The following is a 27,499-nucleotide window of genomic DNA, read 5'->3' as shown; positions in this document are numbered from 1 at the left end:
AACCATAATGCCAAAAGGATTCCTTAAGGATAACTGGTATGTACTCCACTGACTTGGCCCCAGCCCCGTCTGAGATAAGGAGGCGCTGGAGACAAAATATCTCCTTTAATTTGTTTCTTAAAGCACACACAGCTCCCTCTGGAAGCCAGAGAATTGAATGTTTATCATCAAAGGTGAAAACATTCACCGCTAGGGACGGTGGCGGCTTATAATTAACAGGGCGAGGATTTACTGGAGTCATGAAAAAGTTTAATTTGCCTTAAAAATATTATAATAAAGCCAGCCACTAGTGACCATATCAGTCCTGCAAATGAACCCGCTACTTGTTGACACACAGTCTGCAGGCAATCTGTGCAGTCCTCCATGATGGACCTACCTTCATTGAAGCTGTCTGGAACGTTAGCGACCAGCAGGCACATAAACCAGTCGCCGTTGCGGATATGAAGCAAAGCCTCTGCTACGTCCACGATGGGCAGCAAAGAAGGCAGCTCTGAGGACGCACAGGGACATGAAGAGCATCAACATTAACACGCAGATATACTCAGGGATTCATTTTTAATTAAACCTGATGAGATTTTATAGGAAAATTGGCATAAATGACAATTACGTTTTTGGAGATTTTCAGTATTTTAAAAAGGGTTGACAGATGATAAAAGATACAACTGTCATGATCTTTAAGGCAAGGTTTACAAATTTTAATTAAGTTTTTTTTTGCTCTAAAGCAAATAAGGTTATAATAGATCACAAACAGTATCACAGCGACCACATACGTTTGGTGCAATTAACAACTGGTAAATCTCATTTGAAGAGTTCAGTTAAAAGCTTCATGTTAGCCCGCTATATCAACTCAAAAGCCAATTTAGATGTTGTTGATTGCCCTGCTGGAGCAACAAACTGTCCTCCATCTGCTGACAAGAGGTTCAGTTTAATCAGGCATCAGAAGCATGGGGCTCTTGTGGCTCCTTTTTCAAAAATGTATGAACATTTATTTTTTTATTTGTTTATTTTTAAGTCCTAGGGAAGTCATATTTAAATGTCAAATCATTCTACCTAAAACATGTATATAAATTTACTCTTTATCAGACCATATTGTCCCAAAATGTAGAAAATTTCTATCTTTACAAAGAATCCTGTCTTAAAATCAGTGGGTTTCTAAGTCACCAATTAAGTGCTTGTGGCCGGAAGCATCTTGCTAACCAATTAGCAACTTTGCGCTAGTAGGTTCCCAATGGGAAATGACATTGGGACCAAGTAGTACTTAGAAACAGCACTGTCTAGGAACGCTATGGACAGCGAAAACATGCAAGAGGAGGAGAGTTTAGTGTCGGAGGTCGTGGATGAGTCTCCTCTGTCATACATTTTTTATTTAGAGGAGGAAAGCGGGGACGAAGATGTTGTGGAAGAGGACGCCAGGGCGGCAGAAGCTTGGTTTGGTGTAGAAGGCTTCCAGTCGTACATGTTTGAGCCCTTGCCTCGCAACGCTGCCAGTTCTGTTAGCTCTACGCCTGCTGAAGACACAGACGTCCATCCCCGTGAACACTGGGACGGAACTCAATGGGAAAGGAAATGATTCCTATTTCAACCGTTGGGTATATTAGCTGGGACATATGAATCAAGATGCTATGGCCGAAAAAATTTTATTGACAGATGACCTTTGATATATGATTGGCCGAATTTAGGTGTTCAGGCTGATGTATAACTAACTGGCCTGGATAAAATAACGAAAAAAAAGATACAGATTTTAAGACAGGATTTTTTTTAAAACAGAAATTTTCTAAATTTTGGGACAATATGGTCTGATACAGAGTACATTTATAAAAATGTTTAAGCCAGAATGATTTGACATTTAAATATGACCTCCCTACGACTTTAAAGGTTTAAAAAGCTGTATTGGCACATACCAATCTTATAAAATAGAATGGAACGGAATAGAATTCAACGTTACTTTCATTGAAATGTCAAATATAAAAAGCATGGGGGAGTGGTGGCCTAGTGGTTAGGGCATAGAATCCTGAGGTTGTGAGTTCGAAACCCACTCCAATAGACTGCCTCTATGGCTCTGAGCAAGACCCTTAACCCCACACTGCTCCCCGGGCACCGCACCATGGCAGCCACTGCTCCCCAAGGAGATGAGTTAAATGCAGAGGTAAATTTCTCCAATGTGAGATCAACAAAGTTCAAATATTATAATTAAGCAACAAAATGTACACAAAAACAAAAACCAAAATGTGGATTTTTATTACCTGCTTGTAAAATACAGAGGACATCTGCCACCTCTTCCAAATACACGGGGCTCTCGAAGAGCTCAGATGACTTTAAGAAAAACTCCCCGTTGGAATCTGCCACCTGAGAAACGATAAAAAAAAAAAAAAAAAACAACAACTTTGAACATCTGGTTTTGTTTGATTGATGGTGTGCGAGTCTGTTTAACCCTAATAATTCCTGCATGTTGCATGTCAGAACTGATGTTTTCCACAATAGTTAATTAGGACAGCTCCTCTGTCAGGATATAAAAATTATCTTCATTATGCAGTTGGCAAAGATTTGGGGATGGAATGAGAGCGGTGTCCTCAATCTACTAATGTAGTATAATATTTAGATAAGGCTTGGATTCCATGGATGTGTCCTCATCTGAAAACCTGTATGACGTAATGATGTGACGATGTGGAATACTGGAGTTGTATAAAATGGTTCTTTAACTCTGATTTTAGGCCACTACACGAGATGTGAGCCTGGTTGGTAAGCTTTGCCTTCTGTAACCCTAAGAAGCTTCTCTGGTCTGAGTAAGATTATAATTTCTGTCAAAATCTGTTGTCATTTCTTCTGGTTATCTAATACATATATATTACAAAGCGTTATTTAAGATTTTGTCTCGAGGGTCCCCTTTCAGGAAAAGAACCGCAGAAAGAAAGCTTCAAGGTGTAAACACAGACCTTTCATTGACACTAGCCAACATTTTCCAATTCAGTAGTGTGGAACTGTAACCCACACGTAACGCAGGTTCAGGCTGTTTCTCAATTCACAAGAACGTGAGTACGGACTCGTTTCCTCGCCAAGTATGTTCTTTAGATGAACACAGGAACGTCTGGACTTGGTGAGAAGGGAGCACGCAGCATAAATATGGGTGAATTGGACCAGAAGCGTACTCATGACGTCACCACATGCTCTACTCGTCTAGAGCTGCATTTCACCTCCTGTTATTATGGGTCTCTAGATAATAAATTATTATTTTTACGTTTAGTGGGGGAATAATAATGAACAGTCAGATAAAAACAAATCAAATTAACATTTGGCCAAATGAAAAGTCAGCGGTCCTTCACACACGGCTATGCAGAGAGAGGGCTGCTGCACACGGGCTAGGATTATCCCTGGCTGCGGTTAGCCTCGGAGGTCCGCTGGTTGCAGCGGTCCTCTCAACTTCAGAAATTCTTTTTGAAATTACGCATTAAATCGGTAAACGGACCATATAGTGATGCTTTAAAATTTTTATTCTCGCCTCAAATGATCTTAAAACATACTTTTATTGAACAACAGCAACAGAAAACAGAACTTTTGACTTTCAATGGAGCGCTCTATTGGAAGTTGCTGTTGCCGCAGTGCATGCTGGGACAGCGGTCAATCTCAACAACGGACAAATCTACTCTGATGCATGCTGGGTATATAAGGAGGGGCGGGAACAACATCCGGGTATTTTTTCCATTCTCGGTCTGCTTTTCTTGTGAATTGGAACAGCACTAGGACGTTTTACGCGGACATGAGAACGCAAAAGTACACAAATTGAGAAACGGCCTCTTTAAACAAATGAACGTGCGTCTATAAATGATGGTTCAGGTTAAAAGTTTAGAAAAGCTTTGAGCCAACGGCCTGTGAGGACCTTATTCATGATGGCCAGAAGCTCGCTGAGAGTCAAACGGAGCCTTCTGAGGGGATCGCTGTGTTCAAACTCCAGGGTCAGTCCATGCTGCAGCTGCGACACCAGGATGCTTTCTCCATTGGAGCCACCCGCCTTGTGTCTGGTTAAAAAATAAATAAATAAAAAATGATTGTGAAAATGGACACTACAGTGGACACTAGGCACAGATTAAAGGCACACTATGCAACATTTTTCAGTTAATTAATGTGTTCCATAACGTTTTGGATGATTAAATGAGTCATTTCAGGTTGAACAAAGGTATTCTCGGCCGCCCTGGTGGTCTGTGGGGGAAATACTGCACTTGCAATTGCAGGAGCACCGACCCGCACCCACAGGCTCAGAAGTCTCGTGAGAGTCAGTCTTGCTTTACGGCCGAGAACTGCTACACCCCCCACTTAAAAGCATTCTCGTTGCTAGCACAGTGGCGATCCTTGTGCAGTTATGCTACGTTCACGCAGCAAAAGCAGCAAAATCGTGTCTGCTGCTTCATTTTTGCTGCTTGAACCAGTTAGTTCTGACGCTCTGGCTGTGCGGTGCAAAAGTGTGTCTGACGCGCATTGGGCGGAGCTTCACTATCCTTTCTCTGCCTTGCAGCTATATTTGCTGTGATCATTTGGAATAAAGTAGTTTTAATATGTGTTTAAATGAGAAAATACACCTGAAAACGTAATCAGTGCAGTCAGTTCATTCAGATTATTATCCTGCCTTCAATATTTTTTCTGTTGGAGCCGCTCAGACCCCCACATACCAGGGGTGCGCCGACAGAAGGAACCCCTTCATCAGCAGCCTCTGGCCAGGTCACGTCCTCGCGGTTCACCGCGGCAGCTGGTAGGTGTTTTTCATCTAAATAATCCAAACTGCATATTCTGCCGGCAGATTTCTGCATTTTAAGTTAATTTAGGCGTCAATAAACTGTTTAAGAGGAGAGATCATAGCCTCTGATCATCAGCGCTGTGTCTCTCTCCCTGCTTCAGCTGCTCAGACGCGCTGGGCCTGCTGCTCCTTTGCTGCGCCTTGACGCGCGTCAACCATTGACTTTGCATGTAAACTCGCTGCTTCTGTCGCGCCAGCTGCGGTGTGAACGCAGCATTAGTCATTCGTTGCGTTCGCCTGTCTGCTAAGCTCAAAACAACCGCGCCTGGCTTGACGGAGAAACCAGGAGAACAGCTGTGCATATTTACGACAGTGCACTTTTACTTTCGCCCTCTGGGGGGAGCCTCGCTGGAAAATCAACACCGGTTGCATAGTGTACCTTTAACTTGTAGTAAAAAATCCCTCATCAGCAATACCTGAGCTGCTGTTCCTTCCGTGCATCCTGCTCCAAAGCATGAAAGTCCACAGAGAGAAGCGCTACGATGGAGTTGACTGCTTCCACTCCAGACAGCAGGCGAAGTATCAGCTTCTTATCCTGCGCCCATGACTGACTCTGATCTGCAGGGGCACATAACGCCATCCTCACCAGACAGGGAAGCAGAAGCCTGAGCTCGGGGTCACTCAGGGCTGCGAGACGAAGCACATCAACCTTCTGCATGGCTTCGAAGGCGAAGGAGCTGACAAACTGCAGCCCCGCGCTGTCCGCCATCTCGGTTCACCTAATTCCTGTTGGAAACAGGCAGAAAACAGACTGAGGAGCCATGAAAATAAAATTTGGTCTAAAAGATTGATATGCTTTGACTTTTTGTCACTCTCTGGTCACAAAACTATTCATTCATATCTAACAAAGATAAAGTGAGCATACAAATGGAGAAGTTTTCAAATGCTAATTTCAATACAAGAAAGAAACGTCTAATGGCCTGTTTAGAAAAAATAAAAAAAAGGCAAAGCATCTCAGACTCTAACCCCATTTACCCTACCCTCTGCAAACCGATCCGTGCACCCCACACTGGCATGGTTCCTCACCTCCTAGTGGTGATCTACAGTACTACTGCTCTCTAGAGGTGAACAACCAAACCAACATGGCGGCGCCCGTAACATTCACGAAGTTTCCGGAGAGCCAGGAGTAGAAGGCTCAGTTAAACAGGGTCGGCTTTTGGGAAGTGGATACGACAAACAATAGTCTAATCAGGGCTTCCAGACGCAGGAAACAACGACAGAAGTTGATTCTGCTAAGCAGAAGCTTGTATTTTTCTGAAGGTCTGAAATTTCATAACTACGGGGTAGTGTTGCACCGATACCATACCAGTATCGTGCGGGGCACCCTTTCCAGCACTAAAATGGTGGCATCTGTATCGGCGAGTACCGCCAAATAGGGCACTGATACCATTTTGAGAGCCAAAAGTCTATTCAACTATAGTCACCCATTCCAGGTAGGCAATAAAAAGTTCTACTGGATTCACTTTGTATTAGTCTTTTTCCTGCTTCACAAAGGTAGGCAGCAGCTTGACAAAGCCATGATGGCAATTATTTTACATCCCAGTAGTATGCAGTTCTTCATATATAAACACACACATCAATTTCAAACAGATGGTATCGGTATCGGCCAATACTGCACAGCCAGGTATCGGGCCAAAAAATGGCATCGGCGCAACACTACTACGGAGGCTGACTGTAAGGACATGACACGGTCTGCTCATGTCCTCTTTGTTATCAGAGAACTGAGCCAGAACTGAACAGTGCCGAGCCCTACTGATGACATAGTACCATGTTAGCGCGGTTTGGTTATGTCTGGTGCAGTCCGGTTCAGTTCTGCATACCATTTAAACTGAACAGTTACCATGCTCGGACCGATCTCAGCATGGTTTCAAAACAGTCCTGTAAATGGAGCTTTTGAATAGGCCATGCATTTGGACGTGAACTTGTGGGCTTTTTTATTAGGATTCTACAGCACAACCCAAATGTGCTTATTCTGTGTAGATTTTAAAGTAGAAAATAGAATTTATGGCCCCATCAATTACGCAAAGATATCTAGATCAGACCCACAAGACAGCTAAAGACCACCACACTAGATCCACCACGTTGTTTATGCTATTAGTAAAACCAAATGTCCTGGAACACAATTATTGATCGTCATCATCATGTTTTCTTACTAGTTAATTGTATTTGTCCTCAGATACTTTGCTTTCTATAAACAATGTTATGAGCTTTGCTCTTTTAGAAAATGCCCCCATACTTCATGTTGTGAACCAGGTTCTGATTGAGGGTTTCTTAAACTTGGATTTTGTTTGTCGAACATAAAAATATATTTAATGAACAAAACATTTTGGTGTGCCCTATAATAAAACAAGTAAAGGGTCCTTTCCTGTGCTTTTTAAGAAGACTTTAATGCAAATCAACATATCTGTGAATAATTATACAGTAAATGGAGATCTGTCATTTAGAAAAAACAAATATTAAGTCTCTGATGTAGCTGTTGTTGTCATAGCAATTTGGGATCCAATATCTTTGTTATTCTGTATTGGAGCAGATAGTTTTGTTTCTTATTCTCACAAATTGGACATTATTGACCCCGACAAAATATGAAAACGCAAACTTTAATCACAAACTCCCCACCAGCCTATAATGTTTTAAAACCAATCAGAGCCAAGGATAACTATAAACAGAGAAGTATAAGCCAACAGCTGTTAGTTATATACGTTTACATGATGATTCTTTTATATCTAACACCTTAATTTGGTGACATTTTAAAGTAAAAGTCTATAAAAACTTTTGAAGCATGTTTGATCACTCAGATGCAGCAAAACGATATTTCTCCATCTCGTTGCTAACATGACAACAGTGCGACGTTAGCTGTTTTATTTACTGATATGATGATTTTAAGTAACTTACAAGTTGGGTAATAAGTTGGCTGACAGATATATTTTTAAAATGTTGTGTTTTAAAGCACGTATAATATCGACCTAATTGTATATTTAAGGTTGAGATAACTATTAGCCGTTAGCTAATCCACCTGCGGCTGTTAGCATGCTAATGCTAAGTGTGACAGAGGTCGCGTGGGCTTCATGGTTTGTCTCTGCTGAAAGAAACTTCAGTTAAACTCGCGTGCATTTAGACATCAGGCCGCTTACCTGGATTATTGGAAGGATGCAGCACCGTGGGAGAATAAAGAAACCATCGAGGCCTTCAGACCTCGGACTGGGCTGCGTCCTGTCAGCCGCTGTTCTCCTGAAGGGCTTCGGAAGAGCGCTTCTTCCTATCCGGGGCTGTTTTTTTTTTTTTTTTGTTGTTGTTGTTTTTCAACAGATTTCTTATTCCCCTTCACGTTTCTGTGGTTTCTTCTCGTATTTGTAAAGTTGATGGTGTTTTCTAAAGGCAGTGATGCAGAGACTGACAGAGAGCAGCCTGCTGGGACACAGCTGCTTCCCACTGCTGTGCGGTTCATTCAATTACAGAAGGGATGCAGTTTAGGATATTAAGATATATTTTTATACACATAATTTTTCATTATGTCAATTATTATTGGTTTTGCATCTTTTTAATCAGTAGACAAAGCAAACAAACATCACTTTCATATAAATTTAACATAATTCTAAAGTAGCAACACTAGATATAATCCTTGCATGTCTATATATTTTATTTATTTATTTAAAGTCTGGAGGTATGGCTTAGAAGTCGAATCTCCAAATGTTCTTACCAAATTTGATTGATCTATTTTTGTTTTCTTAAATAATGTTTATAAAAAAATTACTTATTACATGCTTTCAAAAAAACAGAGGCTGTGAAAAAGGCTTTAAAACAAAATGTTTATGAGTGATGATGAGTGCACATCTCAGAACAAAATGTGATTAACTGATGTTAATCTGAGCTATGGAAGCCCAAGAAGTTATTTGGTAAAAAAAAAAAAAAAATAATAATTTCATGAATTCAGTGTTCATCAATAAAAAAATTACAATAATCTGTGATATATCAGCCACCCCTCGTCCTCCTGGGTGGGGTGTGTATCTCCATCTCCATCTCAGGTCCTCTACCAGAGGACTGGGAGCTTGAGGGTTCTCCTCTGTATCTTAGCTGTCCCTAGAGCTGCACTCTTCTGGGCTGAGATCTCTGATGAACACAGGCACTACAGTTACTGCACATTTTTATTTCTGTATTTAACCTTCATTTCACCAGGAAATAAATCCCATTGAGATTTAAAAACCTCTTTTCCAAGGGAATCCTGGCAAAGAGACAGAAAAGCTACATAATAAACAGAGATACATTAAATTAAATGACAGGTACATAAAAAAAAACACATCAAGTAAAACAATTAGAGATAATTGAGGCTGCTTCAAATTCTTTCACTTTCAACTTAAAACTATTTAAAGATAAAAACCCAGTCAACTTTCAATTTCTTTGTAAAAAAAAAACAAAAAGAAAGAAAATCCATGCACAAGGAGTTGCATACCTTTAGCTCTCTTCCCAGACCCCTTGGTGTTTTTTCCAATTTCTCCTGTTCTATTTTTCTGATGTTTCCATCATTTGGGATTAGTGTTGCACCGATCCCGATACCAGTAATGGGCAGGGCCACGATCCAGCACTAAAATGGTGGTATTAGTAACAGAGAGTACCAGCAAATGGGGCACCGATACCATTTTGAGAGCCAAAAGTTTATTCAATTATTGTCACTCTTTTTAGGTAGGCAATAAACAGTTCTACTGGATTCACTTTTTATTATCCTTTTCCTGCTTCACAAAAGTTGGCAGCAGCTTGACAAAGCTATGATAGCAATTATTTTACATCCAAGTAGTATGCAGTTCATCATATATATACACACACATCAATTGGCCACGTCCATCACTACGGCCGTCCTCTGCTGCTTATCAACAATCACATAGTCCGGTTGGTTGGTTACAGCCAGTTAGTGTGTATCTTGAAGCCCCACAGCATCTTAGCTCTGTCCTCCCCCACCTTAGGAGGTGGCTCCCATTCTGATTCGAGTCTCTCCAGTTGATATTTCAGACAATACCAGACACCTGGTTATGACATTCCATGTACTCCTTTCCTGCCAGTATCTTCCACCCTGCTGTGAGATGCTGGATTGTTTCTGGGGCCTCTTTGCATATCCTGACCTGGGCTCTTGCCTGGTTTGGTAGATCTGAGCCTCTATTGCTCTGATGCTCAGTGCCTGCTCCTGTGCTGCCATGATCACAGCTTCTGTAGTCATTGGTAGGATTTGGTCACTTCAGCCATCTGTCGGTGGTACATCCCATGCAGGGATTTTTCCTCCCATGGTGGTTCCTTCCCTTCCAGCTTTCCACTGTCTGAGACATTCACTGAGGGCTTCATTTGGGTAACCTTCTTGATGTATTCTTAGGGAGTTTGGATGTTTCATCTTCAATAGTGGCTCTGATGCTCACTATGCCTCTTGCTTCTTCTTTACTTTTACTGCACATTCTGGATTGGGGTGAATCCAACATGCATAGTGAGCAGCTTCCTTGTTTCAACATCAGTGGCCTGAATTTCCTCCTTGGGAAAACTTATGATCCCAGCATGATATCTGATTACTGGAAAGGCATCGCTGTTGATTGCCTGGACCTTGTTCTTACCATTGAGCTGATTTTACTCATTGCAGGTATTTTGGCTTTTAATAATAATAATAATGGGTTATAATTGAACTTTGGGGAGCAGTGGGCTGCCATCGTAGGGTGCAGAAGGAGCAATTAGGGGTTAAGGGTCTTGCTCAGAAAGCCAGAGAGGCAGCCTGTGGGAGTGGGTTTTGAACTCACAACCTAAGGATTCCAAATTCTATGCCCTAACAACTAGGCCACCACTCCACTCCTGTTGCCACTTTCTGGATGAGATTTACTGGTATTCCAAGGTACCTGTAGCCCACCTCTACATCTGCTATCCTCCCCTCTGGGATTTTGATCTCCTCTTGGTGGATTAATAACAATAATAATTGAACTTTATTGATCTTACACTGGAGAAATTTACCTCTGCATTTAACCCATCCCCTTGGGCAGCAGTTGGTTGCCAGTGTGCAGTGCTCAGGGAGCAGTTTGGCTTGAAGTTGGCTTAAAGTATGGTTTTCCACACCCCTATGGAGGCTCTTGCCGTTTACTTCTTACATCTTCATACACCGGGATCTACATGTGGCATTGAGTCAAAGGCTTTCTTGTAATCAACTCAGGCTGTGCACAGGTCTGTTTGTCTGTTTCTGCCGTCTCAGGTGACTCTTCTGTTAGCCATCAGTTGTTGTTTGGTTCCTTTGGTGGGTTTTACCAATGCCTTTTTGTATGTCATAGTTAAGGGCCCTCTTTCATCTGCTTGACATGAAAAGCAGCTCAGATTTTATCTGCTTAACTGTTTTTTTCCCCCTACGGAGCTAGTTTTCCGTTACATTTTCTAACTGATCTATGATCAGTGCTTCTATGTTCTTTTTGTGCGTTTCTGCTTCTACGTCCTTGAAGCCCTGTCAGCCTCGGCAAATTGCCGCTCATAGTCTGGTTTGTTTGAGGTTGCCTCCTGTTGAAAGTGATTTTTCTTCCCCAATGTGGCTGTATGCATGCTTGGTATGAAGAATTTCTGTTCAGTTGACAAGAAATTGCAAGCGACCATCTACTGTCACCATATGTTAATCAGGGAGAAGCGAATCCTGCGATGGCAGCCCACTGCTCCGCAATTGGATGGGTCAAATGCAAAGACTGAATTTCACCATTGTGGAACAACAAAATATATATATATATATATACATGTATATATGTGTGCGTGTGTATGTATGTATACACAGCGGGTAAAATAAATATAAATATTGAACATAACACCATTTTTCTCAGTAAATATATTTCTAGAGGTGCTGTTGACATGACGTTTTCACCAGTCAGTAACGATCTATGCAATCCACACATACAAAGAAATCATAGATGTCCAGAATTTAAGCTACGTGTAATAAAGTGAAATACACAGGGAAAAGTATTGAACACACTTCCTAAAACTTATTTAATACTTTTTACAAAAAAGCGTTTGTTGGCAGTGACAGCTTCAAGACACCTCCTGTATGGAGAAATGAGTCGCATGCATTGCTCAGGTGTGATTTTGGCCCATTCTTCTACATAACCAGTCTTCAATTCTGGAAGGTTTTGTGGGCCTCTTCTATGAATTCTGATCTTTAGTGCTTTCTGTAGAATTTCTATTGGATTCCAGTCAGGTGATTGGCTGGGCCATTCTAGCAGCGTTATTTTCTTTGCCTTAAACCAATTGAGTTTCCTTGGCTGTGTGTTTGGGGTCATTGTTTCTTGACCCTGTTACAACCGAGGTATGCAGAAGAGCATCTCTGAACCCACAACACGTCAAACCTTGAGGAGGATGGGCTACAGCGGTAGAAGACACCACCTTCCTGGTCTCGATTTCTGCTGCAACATTCAGATTGTAGGGTCAGGGTTTGGTGGATCCATCCTGCCTTGTAATTGTTCAGACTGGTGCTGGTGGTGTAATTGGTGTAGACCAGGGGTGCTCAAGTCTCGTCCTCAAGAGCTACTATCCTGCCTCAATCACCTGAATCTAATGAGTGGCTTGTTAGGATGCAACTGTTGGGCTAAATGAGGGGATTGAGCCTTTTGATTCAGGTGTGTTAGAGAAGAGATGCATCTAAAAGTTACAGGATGGTAGTTCTTGAGGACTGGACCATATTTCCTTAGTACCAACTGAGCATCCTGTCAACGTCACAGCCTACCAGAGGTTATTGCTGAGCATTTTCATCCCTTTTATGACCACAGGGTACCCATCTTCTGATGGTTCCTCTGAGCAGGATAACATGAATCATCCTAGCCTGGTTCCTTAGTTAGGGTCTAATAGCCTCCAGTCACCAGATCAATGCATCAGAGCACCTTTGGGATGTGGAACAGGAGTCATCACTGATGTGCAGCCGACAAACCTGAAGCATCCGCATGATGCCATCATGTCAATATGGACCAAACTCCCTGAGGAATGTTTCCAGGAGGTTTTTGAATCTATGCCATGAAGGATTAAGGCAGTTCAGTCAATGGAGTAAAAAATGTTGAGATATGTCTGTTCTTAGCCTCACAGGCTCCAAACGAAGGTCATAAGAGATAAGAATGAGTTCACACAGCCTCCTTCATGACATGAAGGGGAGGACTGTTGCTTTGAGAAGATTCATTTGGCCAGTGAAAGATATATTAACCTAACAGGTATAACCTTAATGAACTTAAGTTGTTTTTCCTCCAAATGTTCATGTGTGAGAAAGTTCTTTATGTAGGGATGGGGATAGTTTTGGGATTTGCTATATAAAAGTATGTACTGAGTTTTGCCCAGTCAGAGCTATATCTCTACGTCTGAGGACGTTAAATAAATTTTAACCTTTTTTCTTGCAAGAAAAGCCTCTGCCTCAGCTTCCTAACTTCAAAAGTCCAACCCGGTGTTCTGTCAGACCAGCATACCCATAGTCAATACAAGTTTCTATTAGGGATTCACGATATTGGGATTTTGGCCGATATCCGATATTTTAAAACTAATGTAGCCGATAACCAATATTGATACCGATGTTAAAGCTGGACAAAAATAAGTAGTCATTGAAAATAGCAGTTTTGTTTTCCATTTCTGACACAAAATAATATACTCAAATATATTTTCATATGCTGATATCAAATTGATTTTTAAAAACTCGATATCGATCTATTTTACTTTCAAAATGTCGTGAAATTTCATCGTTCTGTTACAAACTCTCGTGATACTTTGCAAATTCTTGTGAGATTTTGTTAGTGAAATAGATCGATACCGCGTCAGTATATCAACATATAAATATATGGCAAAATTTCGTGAATTTTCGGGGGATTTCGTAGCATAACGATGACATATAGCAATATTTCATTAGTAAATGAGATTGATATGGTGTTTTTAAATGGCAATATATCAGCATATGAAGATATTGTGATATTTTAATGTATCAATATTTTCCCCTCGTCTTTAGAAGTTTTTTAGTCTGTAAAAAAGAAGTTTTTGAGGAAGTTGTAGTATTTTTTTTTTTTTAGACTTTAGAAACTCAGAAGCTGATCAAATATCGGGTTAAATATCAGTGGGGTGGCCGATGTCCGATATTCAGTTTTAAGGCCGATACCGATAGGGGGCCGATTATATCGTGCATCCCTAGTTTCTATCTTTAGTTTTGTAAGAAAACTTCACTATAAACCACCTCAACAGGGGTTTATCCCTTTAGTCATGTACAAAAAAAAAACAATTGAATTACCTACTTTTTGGTGTTTTTTGAAGCATATGGCAATCTGACCTTAAATTGTTGGTGTTTTTTGAAGCATATGGCAATCTGACCTTAAATTGTTGGTGTTTTTTTGTACGTGACTACAGGGATACACACCCGTCGAGGTAGTTTTAAGTCTATTTTTTTGTACAAAACTAAAGGATAAACGCAAATTTGACGTGTTGTGCATGCGTATTGACTATAGGTAAGGTGGTCTGACAGAACACCTTACCTATAGGCAAGCTGTACCTAATAAAGTGGGCGGTGAGAATATATTTGTTCCCTTGCTATAATGTACGTACTACATATGACTGCAGTAAAAAAATTCTTAGACGTGATTGGATCAAACTCCAATCAAGCCCTTCAGACTGAGGATTATTAAATGTATGTATGTATGTATGTATGTATGTATATGTATATTTATATACACATATATATATACACATATACACACATATACACACATATACACACACACACACACACACACACACACACACACACACACACACACACACACACACACACACACACACACACACACACACACACACACACACACACACACACACACACACACACATATATATATAAACACACATTATTAAATAAATCCATGAAGTAATTAATCTAAAGACATGGAAATACTTACTGTATGTATTGAGACATTTATATGTGAAACTCCAACTTTAATTACATGACATTTAAATACTATTATGTATACCGCCCCCCCAACCCCCCCATAGAACACAGGAAGCACAGGAAAGTAAGTCGACACACTTTATTCCTAAAACAGAAACCACACCACCAGTTGGTGTGGTATTCATGTATATATATATATATATATATATATGTATATAAATATATACATATATATATATATATATATTGCAGTTTGGTTTTTGTGTCTAAATGTGTGGTATAAAATATCCTATACAACAATGTACCTCTTTATTTGAACACAGTGAAGTTCATTGCTGTACAAGTCCTCTGTAGCTACAGCCTTGCTGTAAGTCCTTCATGCTCAAAGGCATGAAACATAATTCTCCTCTCATTCTTCTGTACATTGTGACAATACAAATATTCTGTCTTCGTTACAAAAAAATAATACTCTAAAAGCGACCTACTGGGACTTTATTTCTTTTTTTTATGGGATTTTCTTCCAGGTTCCTTTATTAAGACGAATACATATATCTGAGACCAATTGCTTTAAAGCAGGAAGGTGATATAAACCTTCATTTTATATATAAAAGAGGGTAAGAAATATGACAATTTATACATTTAAAAACTTACAATAAATAAGATAGATGCAGGCATTTCATTTGGATACTTTTTCATCTAAAGCCTTAAAAAGGATTTTGTCGTATTAAAAGCAGAGATCCGTTTTTCCTAGATCAAATATGTCCCTTTTCTTCCAATAACATTACAGATAAACTCTCTAATACAGACTGGCCAGTGACTCTGCTGCCATGCTACATACCATGACAGTAAACCCGTCAATCTCTGGCGTTCATTAGTTGCCGGTTTTCTACACTCTGAGTCCTGGTGATGGCGGGCCATGCCGGGCCGGGCCGGGAGCGGGAGCAGGGATTCCATCTGGGTGCAGGATCCAGCTCTGTACTCTGGTGCCACTTTGCTCCTCTTTGAAGGCTTCTCCTTCCTCCGCCTCTCCTCTGACAGGCTGCTGGTTACAACATGGTCATGATGAAGTTGTACATCTGGTTGAGCACCACAAAGTGAATGGGCAGACACGATCTTCGGTCCTGCGTTGCCGGGTCACACGTAAGCCAGGAGAGAGTGTTGTACTGCTCCAGCACAAATCTGTTCAGACACAACAAACTCAAAGTCACAACTAGAAACCGACCAGCGGTTATTCAAACTCCGCAGGAAAAAACATCCGCTCTATAAATGGAAACTCTCTTGCCAACAGCCGGTAAACCGTTCTCTTGACTCCAGGCAGAGCGTGCGGCGGAGTTGTTTACCTGAGTACATCTGAGGTCTGATTGGAGTCAAGGGGGTGGGAGTGCCGGCTATGCAGCAGCTCGTCTGATTGCACAGAAGACACATGGAGGTGCAAAGAGGCCTGAGAGAGGAAATCAAGAGAGAGACACAGTGTCAAAGGCCTCTTCAAAGCTTTAATCTTTCATTTCATCTCAGCAGAATAATTTTTGATATTTGCTCCGACGCCGCAGCGAGTCTGGAACCAAATCCAGGGGCAATAAATATCAGTGGGCAAAAACACGAGCTTCCACAGCTTAATCCCCCCTACTTAATTTCAGTTTCAGGGGTTTCTTAAACTTGGATTTTGTCTGTCAAACAATAACAGTATATTTAAAGTCGTAGGGAATTCTCCGCACGACTTTACACGAATAAATAAAGTGAATGCAATTGGTCGTTTATCAAGGGGGCGGGATTGTTGTGGCGGAAGGTTCGTAAGCAAGTTTGGTTGTGGCCGGTGTCTCGGAAGCATCTTGCTAACCAGTTAGCAACTTAGTGCTAGTAGGTTCCAATGGGAAGTTCCATTGGGACCAAGTAGCACTAAATTGGTGACTTAGTAACGACACTGTCAAGGAACGCTATGGACAGAGGAAACATGCAAGAGGAGGAGAGTTTAGTGTCCGAGGTCGTGGATGAGTCTCCTCAGTCAGAGATTTTTTATTTATTGAAGGAAAGCGTGGACGAAGAGTTTGAGGATGTTGAGTGTTGAGTTCGAGGTTTTATGCAGTAGACCAAACAAGGCTATGTTTATGTTTTCAAAACATGCAAACCTTTGGAATGGTGGTTGTTTGTCTTGTATGTTAGCCTGCAATACCCCATACCTGTCTATGACTCTTAAAGGGGGGTCATTAAAGGGAATGGATGGCCTGGCTTAATACGCGGGGGTAGTGATGATATCATAGGGTATTGCAGGCTAAAAAAGAACCCAAACGACTGCTAATTCCTAAGGGGTGGAGTCGTTCTTTCGGTTCAATTTGCATGTTTTCAGAGCCAAAACAAGACTTTGCTTTTGGTTCACTCTATAAAGCCTGGAACTCAACGCTATTTCTGACATTTTGAATTGAAAAAGCGTCCTGGATGAGAAGCAAAATGTCTTCAAACTTGGATTGTTTTTTTTTTTTTTTTTACTTTTTTTAGAATTACTATGACCTGGATGACTGAGAATCTTCACCAGCTCATTTAAGGAGGTTTACTGAAATGTGGACAGGAAGCAATTTAAATGAATAACCTGAGCTGAAGCTTATAGATAATTTAAGGACACAGCAAAGCCAACAAGGCAGATGACATAAAAGCTGCTATTAAAGTGACTAAACGCTTCCACAATCATGTACTGAGATTATTTAGCTGTGAACTAAATAATCAAAAGTAAGAACGTGAAAAAAAAAAAAAAAAAATCAATAATTGTAATAAATTTCAGCTCCACTTTTGAGTTAAATTTCTGGAATAAATGTACTTAAATATCAAAAATTTTCTCACAGGGTTCTGTATATAATTTATGATAACAAGCTGTTTAATGTGGAAATTTCAAGTATTTTAGTTTAGCTGGTTATTATGATTTTTATTCAACTATTAAATGATCAAAGACGATCTATTTAACCGGATCTTGATTATATTCTGTTAAAAGCCGCAGTGAAAGACGTTTTTACTTAAAGAGGTTTGATACCTTGAGGAAGAGCGGACACTGGTTCTGAGCCTGCGGACAGGCCGACCAGAACCAGTCGGGCAGCGGGCCGGCCTTCGCCGTGGAGACCAGGTAACCAAGCGCCAGCGGCTGCTGCAGGAGGTTAGGAACCTCTTCGTGAGACTCCATGCGGTCTGTGCTCTGGCCCTGCAGAACAGAAGCAGGAGGTGAGCCTCGCCAGCAGGCGTCACACGGATCCGTCCTTCAGGAAGTTAGCGATGCCTCACCTTACTGCCGTCCACCCCGTGGTGGTAATTATGGCTGGGGGAGTGTACTGGAGAAGTAGTGGGTGACATGTTGATGATGGCTGCCTCCAACTCATTCTCCGGGTCAAGCAGGTCAAAGATCCCAATACCAGATCCATCTGGGAAATATATAAAAGAAGCGTAATTAGGAAACAAGCAGAAAAGAAATAAAAACAGAAACAAAGTTTCCAGAGATGAGTCAGCAGAGGAGGCGCCACTGACCGGTGGTGGCGTTGAGGAGGTCGATGTTGTTGTCGATGTTGGTGTAACTGGAGCTGGCCACTTGAAGAGAAGCGGAGGTGGGAAACACCAAGATGTGCGTGCAGGAGGTGTCCTGCGGCGTGCTGAGCTGCGAGGTCTGCATGTTTAAGGTGGTGCTCCGGCCAAACACGGAGCCTGTGGAGACGGAGTCTGAGAGGGGAGGGGAGAGAACGTCAACAAACGGCAGCAAGGAAATCCCTTTATTCAGCAAGTCTGAGAGACGAACACAGGCTCGACTCCAGAGTACGTTCATCTAACCCAAACAGCTAAATCTAAACAAACGGCGATTCCATCCAACTTCAGATCAGGTCCACTAAAGGCTGGTTTATACTCAGAAACTAGGTCGTCTGCTTTTAGAGTTATAGAGTTAACAGAGTTGCGTTCAAGGTTTTATACAGTAGCTCAACAAAACCTTGTTTTTGTTTTGAAAACATGCAAATTAAAACGGACAAAGGCATCCACCTCTTTGGAATGGGGGTCGTTTGGCTTCTTTTGTTAGCCTGCGGTACCCCTTAAGTGTCTGAAATGACACTTAGACAGGTATGGGGCTTTGTTGGGCTACTGTATAAACTCAAATTCAACGTTATTACTGACATTATGAATTGAAAAAGCTTCCTGCATGGGAAGCAAAACGTCTTCCAGCTTGGAAACAAAGTCCAGTGGATTGTTTTTAATTTTCTTCTTTTAGAACAACTATGACCTGGATGACTGAGAATCTTCACCAGCTCTTTGTTTATGTTTTAAAACAGAAAATCCAAAGAAGAAACCAAACATGGATTTAGATTTTTTTTTAGATCGTGCCTACTGGGGCTACAACTAAAGATTATTTTGCTAATCAAAAAAATCTAAATAAAACTTTTCCTGGAGAGAGGATACTGACAGGTTTTTAAACTTAAATGCAAATTATTTAAATAATCTTTTACGAGTTGGTAGCGTTTCTACTCTAAGTGTGACGTTCTGTCAGTTAAAGACATAATTTCAAATCTCTATAATCCAGTTAACGATTAATCCGATTGTTTCAGCCCTAGTTGCTACTCTTTTACTGAGGTTATCTTTATCGGATGTTAGAATTTATTTCAGAATTGGGGATATTTAAAGGTGGAAGAAGCAAAGACGGAATAGAACAGAAGGAACAGGCAGCAGAGATCAGCTCTGACAGGTTTGATGTATATTTACTGTATACAGATAAAGCCTCTGTCATCCTACCTGTTCTGTTCGTTCCTGATCCCTCGGTCTTATCTGAGCTTAACACGAGCTTTCAGTTTGAGAGCTTTTCAACAGGAGATGCATAACTCTACTTAATCCTAGCATGATGACTGACACTCCCCAGATAAAGCCATCGATCGGGCTCTCCGTCACTCTGAAACGAGGTCGATGGGCATCTGAGAGGCAGTGCTTCATGAGAGAAAGGTACACCCGTCATCCATCTGCTCCGGACGTGGAGGCGGAAAGGCCTGTGATATGTGGCGGCTATCCGTCATACCGCACACACAAACAGCCCCCTGCTTGTTTTCTGGGCGGAGCCATCCAGATCAGAGGCGCCACATCAAAACTCAACAGCTTCTACGCCATCGTGTGTGTGTGTCACACCGTACCTGGCATGATGATGAAGGATCCCTGCGGCTCCATGGCGACCAGGCACACACTGAGGATGCTGGGAGTGTCGGAGGCGGAGATTCCACACATTCGACACATTTCCTTCAGACGGCGGCTGATTGATTGCAGGTTTCTCCTGCTCAATAAGATGCTCCAGTCTGAGATGTAGAGAGAGGAGAGACATTAGTGAACGTTGAAGCGCCGCCATGGAAACGCATCTATGACCATTTTTTAAACTTTCACTAAAATCAACGCTGATTTTTTAGAATGAAATGGGGGTGCATCGAAGAACTTTCTGGAACATAATGAACCTTTAAAAAGCCCGACTTAGAGATTCTTATTTCTTGTTAACAACTGATATTATCTGTGATAAAATCAACTTCAAATATGTTATAAAAAACATTAAAGACCACTGATTAACACTAAATTCATTAACTCACAGCGAAAATATAATTTTTAGGTATAGATAATGATCCATTGATCTTTCCTTGCTGACCGGACTTTTCCTTTAACACTTTGTGGTGCTAAATGCATCATATATTTCCCTATAGGAGACTTTTAAATAAGACGTGGCTGGTTTTGCGTGTTGACAGCTGCTGATTTTGTTATTTTTGGAGAGTTGGGGAAGATCTAAATGATCGTGGATTAGGAAAAATTTAGGAAATGTGGTCTGTCTGGCCGCCAGCAGGTTGATCGCTGCCTCCCCAGAATATCAGTTCAAAAACATGTTGGAATTGTGTATATTAAAAGAGTTGTGAAACATCTGTTTCCCGCCCTGTAGACATAGGTAACGGATTTATTTGATATAAAATACTGAATCACCTTTTAGCTCTCCATGCCCCATCCTGCCCAGCCGGCCAATCACCACTCTCCAAGGAACAGATGTCATCTGAACTAATCCCAGGCACCAATCCCACAGCTTCTGCAGGCCGAGCCGACGTACGGAGCCTTTTTTCCTCCGAGCTCTGTGCAACACAAACATATTCACCACATCAGTTTTTTGTAATTCATGTTAATTTAATCTAAAATGCATTAAAAAAAATCTTCATTAAACCGGAGATTTAAAAAAAAAATGAGACAGCTTATCAGGCGTGGAGAAGCTGAAGCACCTGTTGGGCACGTCGATGTTGATGATGTTGGTCTCCAGCAGTTCCCCGTACAGATCAGTGCATGTAGCCAGAAGCCAGCGCTGGTCGTGGGACAGACAGTATCCCACAAACAGCACATGGTATTTTTGTGATGCTTCACCAAACGTCTCGCCCAGCCCCGTCTGCTTGTCCTTTACTGGAGCCAGGATAAATGGAGGCGTGTAGAGACGCAAACACTCTGGCCTCTGCAAATGGAAGAAAAGGAAAATTATGTTATGAAAACTTGTTGGATTTAATAATTATAGGGCCAAAGCCTAAAAAAGACCCATTGGACATCTGTTGGAATAATTATGTATAAGATACTTAATGTTTGTTCTTATGATGTATAATGTGTGACATATTGCTGTTCCAGAGAGGTGTTGACAAGCAGTATAGGTCAACCCTCAGGAAGTATTGCTCAAGCTTAACAAAACCAGGAGGTTCTCCGACCATTTGACCGCAAGACATTTAAATGCAAATTGACCTGTTCACTGAGGCTGCAAATTGAATTATATTTCTTGTTTCCTATTCCTTTAGCGCAACCTCAGCTTGTGTAACTAGGGACCCCCCCTCTGACTTTAATAAATAGCGAGGAGAAAGCTGAAGACCGGCAGAGTGGGGCGGAGATGTACCTGCACGTCTCTTCCTACTCTCCTCGCGAGTAAAAAGAATTCTGCCTCTGTGTCTTTCTTTCCTTGTTTTACAGTGTTTTAGGTGTTAGACCTCACACATTCTTTATTGTCAGTTATTGTGAAAGGGAGCCTAGAATTTGACTAGTAGGTCGGAAAAAGGGTCAAATTTGATGCGAGGAAAGAAGCTAACTTAATCAGATCCTGATCTAAGGACCACCTTTGTCCAAACAGGCCGTAGAAATCCCATTATAAATGTTTCAGAGAGCTAGCCAAACAGATAACCAAAGATTAAACTCTGGAGAAACAGAGGTTATGAGTTCTTCTGCTTCTGTAACTACAAGGACCTGAGGGCCCTGTCACACCTTCACCATTAAGCCAGCGTATGCCTAACGTCAGAATCTCCTGAAACTATGGCATACGCTTAACTTTCCATGTATTTTTTCATTTTTGGGCACATATATAGAGTATTCATAACGAGTCCAGAACTTGTGTCGGAGGGGAGCAGCGAATGTTGCTTAAAAATATGTATTTGATTGCGGTGTTAACCCAGCTGCTGTTTACCGCCCTCCCAAAATAAAAGAAGAAATAAAAAGTAAAAAGAAAGAAGGTTTGCTGTTGCATCACATTCAGCGTCATGTCTGCTAGAAGATTTGTTGGCTGTGGGCATGAACGCAGGGAGGATCCATCACACTCACCTTCTGGCTCACCCCAAGATGGGGATGAAGTCAGGAGGAGAACTGATGGTTTCCTCCTGTGAACCCCTTTTTATACTAATTCGCTGCGAATACACTATTTAACAGTAGCTGTACGTTAGAAACACAATCTGTGTTGTCTGGAACATGTCAGATACGTTGATATGTGTTGGAGAGAAGTTCTTGAGAAGTTACACATAAGTTATGAACAAGTTAATGATTTTAGTTTTGGATAAGCTAGATGCCACGACTTATGAGTAAAATACACTTAACGCATGTCAACAATCAGATAACTTACTTGTAACTTATGTCCCACATATGAGCATACAATGGCATACGTCTGGATGTACTTGCTGTATGTCGACATGTGGCTGCGTGTTTCAGCGTGCTCATAACTTATTCAAAACAAAGTGTACCCGTAACTTATCCAACGTATGTCAGCGTTTTGCTGGATTTTTCGTACGTCAGGCATACGCCGGCTAAATCTTCAAGGGGTGACAGGGGATTGAGATCTGTTTAAAGGGTGGGCTGAATACCAATCTGTGTAAATAATGCCTCTAAACGTCTCTATGCTTATAAAGGGATAAGAATTAGAAATGCTGCTTAAATAAATCCAAGCAGCTGTGCCGTAAAGGCTTCGCTGTAAAAACGGATCTATAATTAGTCAAAATGTCTAAAATTAGAGGAACTTTTAAAAATTGAGCCAGTAAATAGGAATCTCCCCCAATGACTTGTCTATTTTTGCCCTTAAAATAAGTAGATATTATGCTCTTGAAATAAGATAGCGAAGCTGCTTTTTCTAATTTGAAACAAAATCAGTTTGTCTAACTAACCTGCTCAAATCAAGAGAAAATCCCCTTATATCAAGAAAGAATTAGACTTTTTTTAAACTTAGAGTTCTGCAGCATGTTACCTCTGAGCTCTTGAGTGAGTTGTCGATGGCTAAGCCGGGGCCGAAGCCCGTTAGTGACTTGACGTTGGTGGAGGTGGGCAGCGGCCGTCTGCACTGAGTGAAGACGGAGAAGGCCAGGGATTTGAGGTGCTGTGCGTAGATGTGATGGTCTTCTCCTCTGACTTGCTGAAGCAGATACTGACATGGAATAATCTGAGAGGAGAGAAAACAACAATAATCACTTTCTTCTGTTTAGGTTAAAGATTTAAAGAGCTAAATTCTGCTGCAGTCTGGAGATAAGCTGAATCTGTTAGATATGGGGTCCTCAGGACCTTCCGGCCTGCATGCATCTGAATTAAATACTCTTTTATTAAAGTCAGGTGTTTGGAGGCAGGGAAATACCTCAAACATGCAGGACATTGAGTTTGGAAATTTCAGAGACCTGTACTGAAGATCCACTTTATGTATTGTAAATCCCTTTATTGTCCCACAATGGGAAAATGAACTCTAACCCATGGGAAGCAGTGTGGGGGTAAGGGTCTTGCTCAGGTACCCAGGGCAGGCTTCGGGAATCAAACCGGGTACTTGTAACCTCCTCAGAACAGATCAAGCTTTCTAAAAACATCTAGACTTTATTTAAAAGCAGGGTTGATGGAAGAAAAACAGCAAAGTTGGAAATAAGATGATGCAGAAACTTCTTGGTTATAAGAGATTAGCAGGTTTTTTCTTTTTGCAGCGTCTTGGAAGCCATTTAACTAAATATTAGTTTTTTTTTGTGAATTATAAAAAAAAAAAAAATACATAAAATTCAAACCTCTCGTTCATTCACACTGACTCATTATTCTAGCCTTCATGCCAAAAGGTTTGGATGCATCATTCTTTGGTGATTTTGTGCATTTAGTAAAAAAAATGATCTAAATTAGCTTTGAATTTATGGAGTAAATATTGTTCCATTATTGTTTTAAGCAAGGAACGTAACAAAAAACTAATCTGTAAAACATTTCAATCAAACAAGGTATTGAGAGTAACTTGACCGTTTTCTTAGATTTAGCTTGTTACATTATTTAATATTTAATTTTATTTGCTTTCTTCAATTCTTGACATAATTTATATTTTCAAATAAACAAATTTTATATTGCCAGCTTCTTCAATTTGAAAGATTTTATATTTTCAAATGTTTTTTGTTTTTAGATTTCAGTTTTTCAGATGTTTTTTAAGAATTGCATCATTTTAAAATTCTTTTTTCACATTTTCCTCACATCAAGCTCAATACAAACATTTGTTCTTAACGCAAACACTGACCAAAACTAAACCGCTGAAATTTTAATTTCAAAAGAATGAAATACATCAAATTCAATCTAAAAAAAAAATCAGAAATTTGACAAAAAATGAAATAAAGTTTTGTTATAAAAAAGTGAAAATACAATTCAAAAATATAAATAAATAAAAAATATCTGTAAATTTTATTCAGAATTTTATTTTGAAGAAAAATTATCTTTGAAAAATCTTTGAAAAAAGCATAGATAATAAAAAAAAAATTATTTTAAAGTTCGACAAAGTTTCCCACTTGGATTTCATTTTTCCAAAATGTATTTACAAAATGTGTTTTTTTATTATTTCCATTTACTACATCTGTTTCTCTCTTTCAGTCTTTCCACGAAATTTGAACAAAGTTTACTCCGTAGAATCCAGAGTTGGTTGTTTGCTCACCTGTACAGAAATAGAGTTGCGAATGTTTGGAGGCAGAAAGTGAAGCATCTCCAGGTAACAGCGCAGCAAACCCAGCGTCCAAACGCAGGAATGGGAGCCACTGTCTGCCTCCTCGTAGCTAAAGGGGTCCACGATGTAAACAACGATGGCAGGAGGGTAGGTGACGGCGTGGGACTCCCCGTCTGTAGGCACGCCTATCTTCTCCCGCTCCAAAGTGCTGTGAAAGAAAAGCAGAGCTCACTTTCAATTAGGTGAAACTGTTAGAAACCTTCCAGAAGCAGCAGCAATGTTCTTGTGTGCTGCACCTTTCAGGAGGCTCTGTGGGCCCCTGCGCCTGGCTGCTGGAGCCGTCCCCTGAGGTGGAAGCGTTCTGGGTGGCGGCCTGCTGTCCGCTCTGGGAACCCTGGCTGTTCACGGTTCCGAAAGGCGGGAAAGAGTTGGGCTTTCCAGACGGCACGGCGCTGCCCGGCTGGCCCGAGGACGCCGGCAGGCCGTTGGATGAAGCGGAGGCGTTTCCAGAGCCGCCGTTGGTGCTGCTGCTGTTGGGAGCTGAGGGGGTTTGCTGGCTGGCTGTGGTAGAGGTGGAGCTAGACTGTTGATTGGATGAAGTGTGGCTGGATGAAGAAGAGGCACTAGGCTGTGTGAGGAGTGAACTATCTAATGTCTGAGAGGCGAGGTAAGGAGCTACAGGGAGAGACAGAAACACAGCATTGAAATATTAATTAATGATTAAAAAAAAGAAAAGATGCACCTTAAAGTAAACTTTGATTTAAAATGGGGCCAAAATAAAATTTTTACTGCAACAAAGTTCATCCCAGCATTTATCAATCTGAAAAATAACATTTTGGTTAAATACTTCTTTATTATAGGGAAATACCTTTAACATGCGGGACAGTGAGTCTGGAAAACTCAGAAACCATTACTGAAGACCCCCCCGATTTAGAGAGCCGGAAATTAAGCTTTCTAAAAACATCCAGACTTTATTTAAAGCAGGTTGCATTTTCGTATTATCCTGAGTGGTGCAAGACTTTACACAAGTGAATAAAGTGAATGTGATTGGTCGTTTATCAAGGGGGCGGGAATGTTGTGGCGGAAGGTTTGCAAGCAATTTGGTTGTGGTCGGTTTGTCGGAAGCATCTTGCTAACCAGTTAGCAACTTACTGCTAGTAGGTTCCCAATGGGAAATTCCATTGGGACCAAGTAGCACTAAATTGGTGACTTAGAAACGACACTGTCAAGGAACGCTATGGACAGAGGAAACATGCAAGAGGAGGAGAGTTTAGTGTCGGAGGTCGTGGATGAGTCTCCGCCGTCATCCATTTTTTATTTAGAGGAGGAAAGGGGGGATGAAGATGTTGTGGAAGAGGCATGGGCGGCAGAAGCTTGGTTTGGTGTAGAAGGCTTCCAGCCGTACACGTTTGAGCCCTTGCCTCGCAACGCTGCTAGTTCTGTTAGCTCTACGCCTGCTGAAGACACAGACGTCCATCCCCGTGAACACTGGGACGGAACTCAATGGGAAAGGAAATGATTCCTATTTCAACCGTTGCGTATATTAGCTGGGACATATGAATCAAGATGCTATGGCCGAAAAAATTTTATTGACAGATGACCGTTGATATATGATTGGCCGAATTTAGGTGTTCAGGCTGACGTATAACTAACTGGCCTGCATAAGATAATGAAAAAAAACCACAGATTTTCAATTCAATTCTATTCAGTTTATTTATATAGCGCCAAATTCACAACACATGTCATCTCAAGGCACTTTACAGTTCAACCAGATCATACAGTCAAATTGATACAAAGTTTTCTATCTAAGGAAAACCAGTTGATTGCATTGACTCATTGACTCAAATACAATCCCCCACACTAAGCATGCTTGTAGCGACAGTGGAGAGGAAAAACTCCCTTTTAACAGGAAGAAACCTCCAGCAGAACCAGGCTCAGTGTGAGCGGCCATCTGCCGAGGCCGACTGGGGTTCAAGGAGACAGAAGCAGAGATACAAAAAGCAGCTGTAAAAGGCGGCCCCGTCCAGGAAACACACAGCCAGGCAGACGAGCTCCAAGGCAGCTCCCATGCCAGAGGACGAAGAGAGCACATCCACTCAGTCACGGTCAGAGAAACAGGACCACACTGGAAAACAGGCCGATCTCCAACATCTATTAACAAGGGTGTTGATAGAAGCAGCACAGCTGATGTTTTTTTCCAGGATGACGTCACAGCCAAACAGGAACAGACGAGGCAAAGCATTTTCTAACTTATGGGAGAATATCGTCTGATAAAGAGTTCATTTATATACATGTTTAAGCCAGAATGATTTGACATTTAAATATGACTTCCCTATGACTTTTAAAAGCAGGGTTAAAGGAAAAAAAAAAAGGAAATAAGATGATGCAACCAGAAATTTCTCGGTTATAAAAGATTAGCAGGTTTTTGTTCTTTTTGCAGCTTCTTAGAAGCCATTTAACTAAATATTACAGTGCATGTTAATTTTCTATTTTTTGTTAAATTATTAAAGAAAATGCATAAAATTCAAACCTCTCATTCATTCACACTGCCTCATCATTCTAGCCTTCATGCTGAAAGGTTTGAATGAATCACTAAAGAATGATGCATCCAAACCTT

General features: G+C 41.0%; 2 protein-coding genes across 2 annotated transcripts in view; both read right to left on the bottom strand.

The window, feature by feature from the left end:
- ints2 (integrator complex subunit 2) overlaps nucleotides 1-8,215 on the bottom strand; it is a 45,744-nt gene extending 37,529 nt beyond the window's left edge. The window contains exons 1-5 of the mRNA XM_038297761.1: nucleotides 7,918-8,215; nucleotides 5,203-5,512; nucleotides 3,875-4,013; nucleotides 2,244-2,346; nucleotides 377-490 (exon numbers count right to left, since the gene is read on the bottom strand). Of these exons, the coding sequence (XP_038153689.1) occupies nucleotides 377-490; nucleotides 2,244-2,346; nucleotides 3,875-4,013; nucleotides 5,203-5,495 (649 nt within the window). The 5' untranslated portion in view covers nucleotides 5,496-5,512; nucleotides 7,918-8,215. The remainder of the gene's footprint in view (nucleotides 1-376; nucleotides 491-2,243; nucleotides 2,347-3,874; nucleotides 4,014-5,202; nucleotides 5,513-7,917) is intronic.
- A 6,899-nt stretch (nucleotides 8,216-15,114) lies between these two features.
- The window catches only part of med13a (mediator complex subunit 13a), a 145,704-nt gene continuing 133,319 nt past the window's right edge, over nucleotides 15,115-27,499 (bottom strand). Inside the window, exons 20-30 of the mRNA XM_038297763.1 lie at nucleotides 25,179-25,557; nucleotides 24,874-25,090; nucleotides 23,185-23,376; nucleotides 20,930-21,153; nucleotides 20,643-20,785; nucleotides 19,820-19,978; nucleotides 18,186-18,374; nucleotides 17,946-18,082; nucleotides 17,701-17,865; nucleotides 16,022-16,122; nucleotides 15,115-15,860 (exon numbers count right to left, since the gene is read on the bottom strand). Of these exons, the coding sequence (XP_038153691.1) occupies nucleotides 15,728-15,860; nucleotides 16,022-16,122; nucleotides 17,701-17,865; nucleotides 17,946-18,082; nucleotides 18,186-18,374; nucleotides 19,820-19,978; nucleotides 20,643-20,785; nucleotides 20,930-21,153; nucleotides 23,185-23,376; nucleotides 24,874-25,090; nucleotides 25,179-25,557 (2,039 nt within the window). The 3' untranslated portion in view covers nucleotides 15,115-15,727. The remainder of the gene's footprint in view (nucleotides 15,861-16,021; nucleotides 16,123-17,700; nucleotides 17,866-17,945; nucleotides 18,083-18,185; nucleotides 18,375-19,819; nucleotides 19,979-20,642; nucleotides 20,786-20,929; nucleotides 21,154-23,184; nucleotides 23,377-24,873; nucleotides 25,091-25,178; nucleotides 25,558-27,499) is intronic.

Source organism: Cyprinodon tularosa, unplaced genomic scaffold (genome assembly GCF_016077235.1).
Source record: "Cyprinodon tularosa strain WSP-4 unplaced genomic scaffold, ASM1607723v1 ctg396, whole genome shotgun sequence".
Taxonomy (NCBI): domain Eukaryota; kingdom Metazoa; phylum Chordata; class Actinopteri; order Cyprinodontiformes; family Cyprinodontidae; genus Cyprinodon; species Cyprinodon tularosa.
The sequence above is the reverse complement of the archived record's forward strand: the minus strand, read 5'-3'. Positions and strand labels throughout refer to the sequence as shown.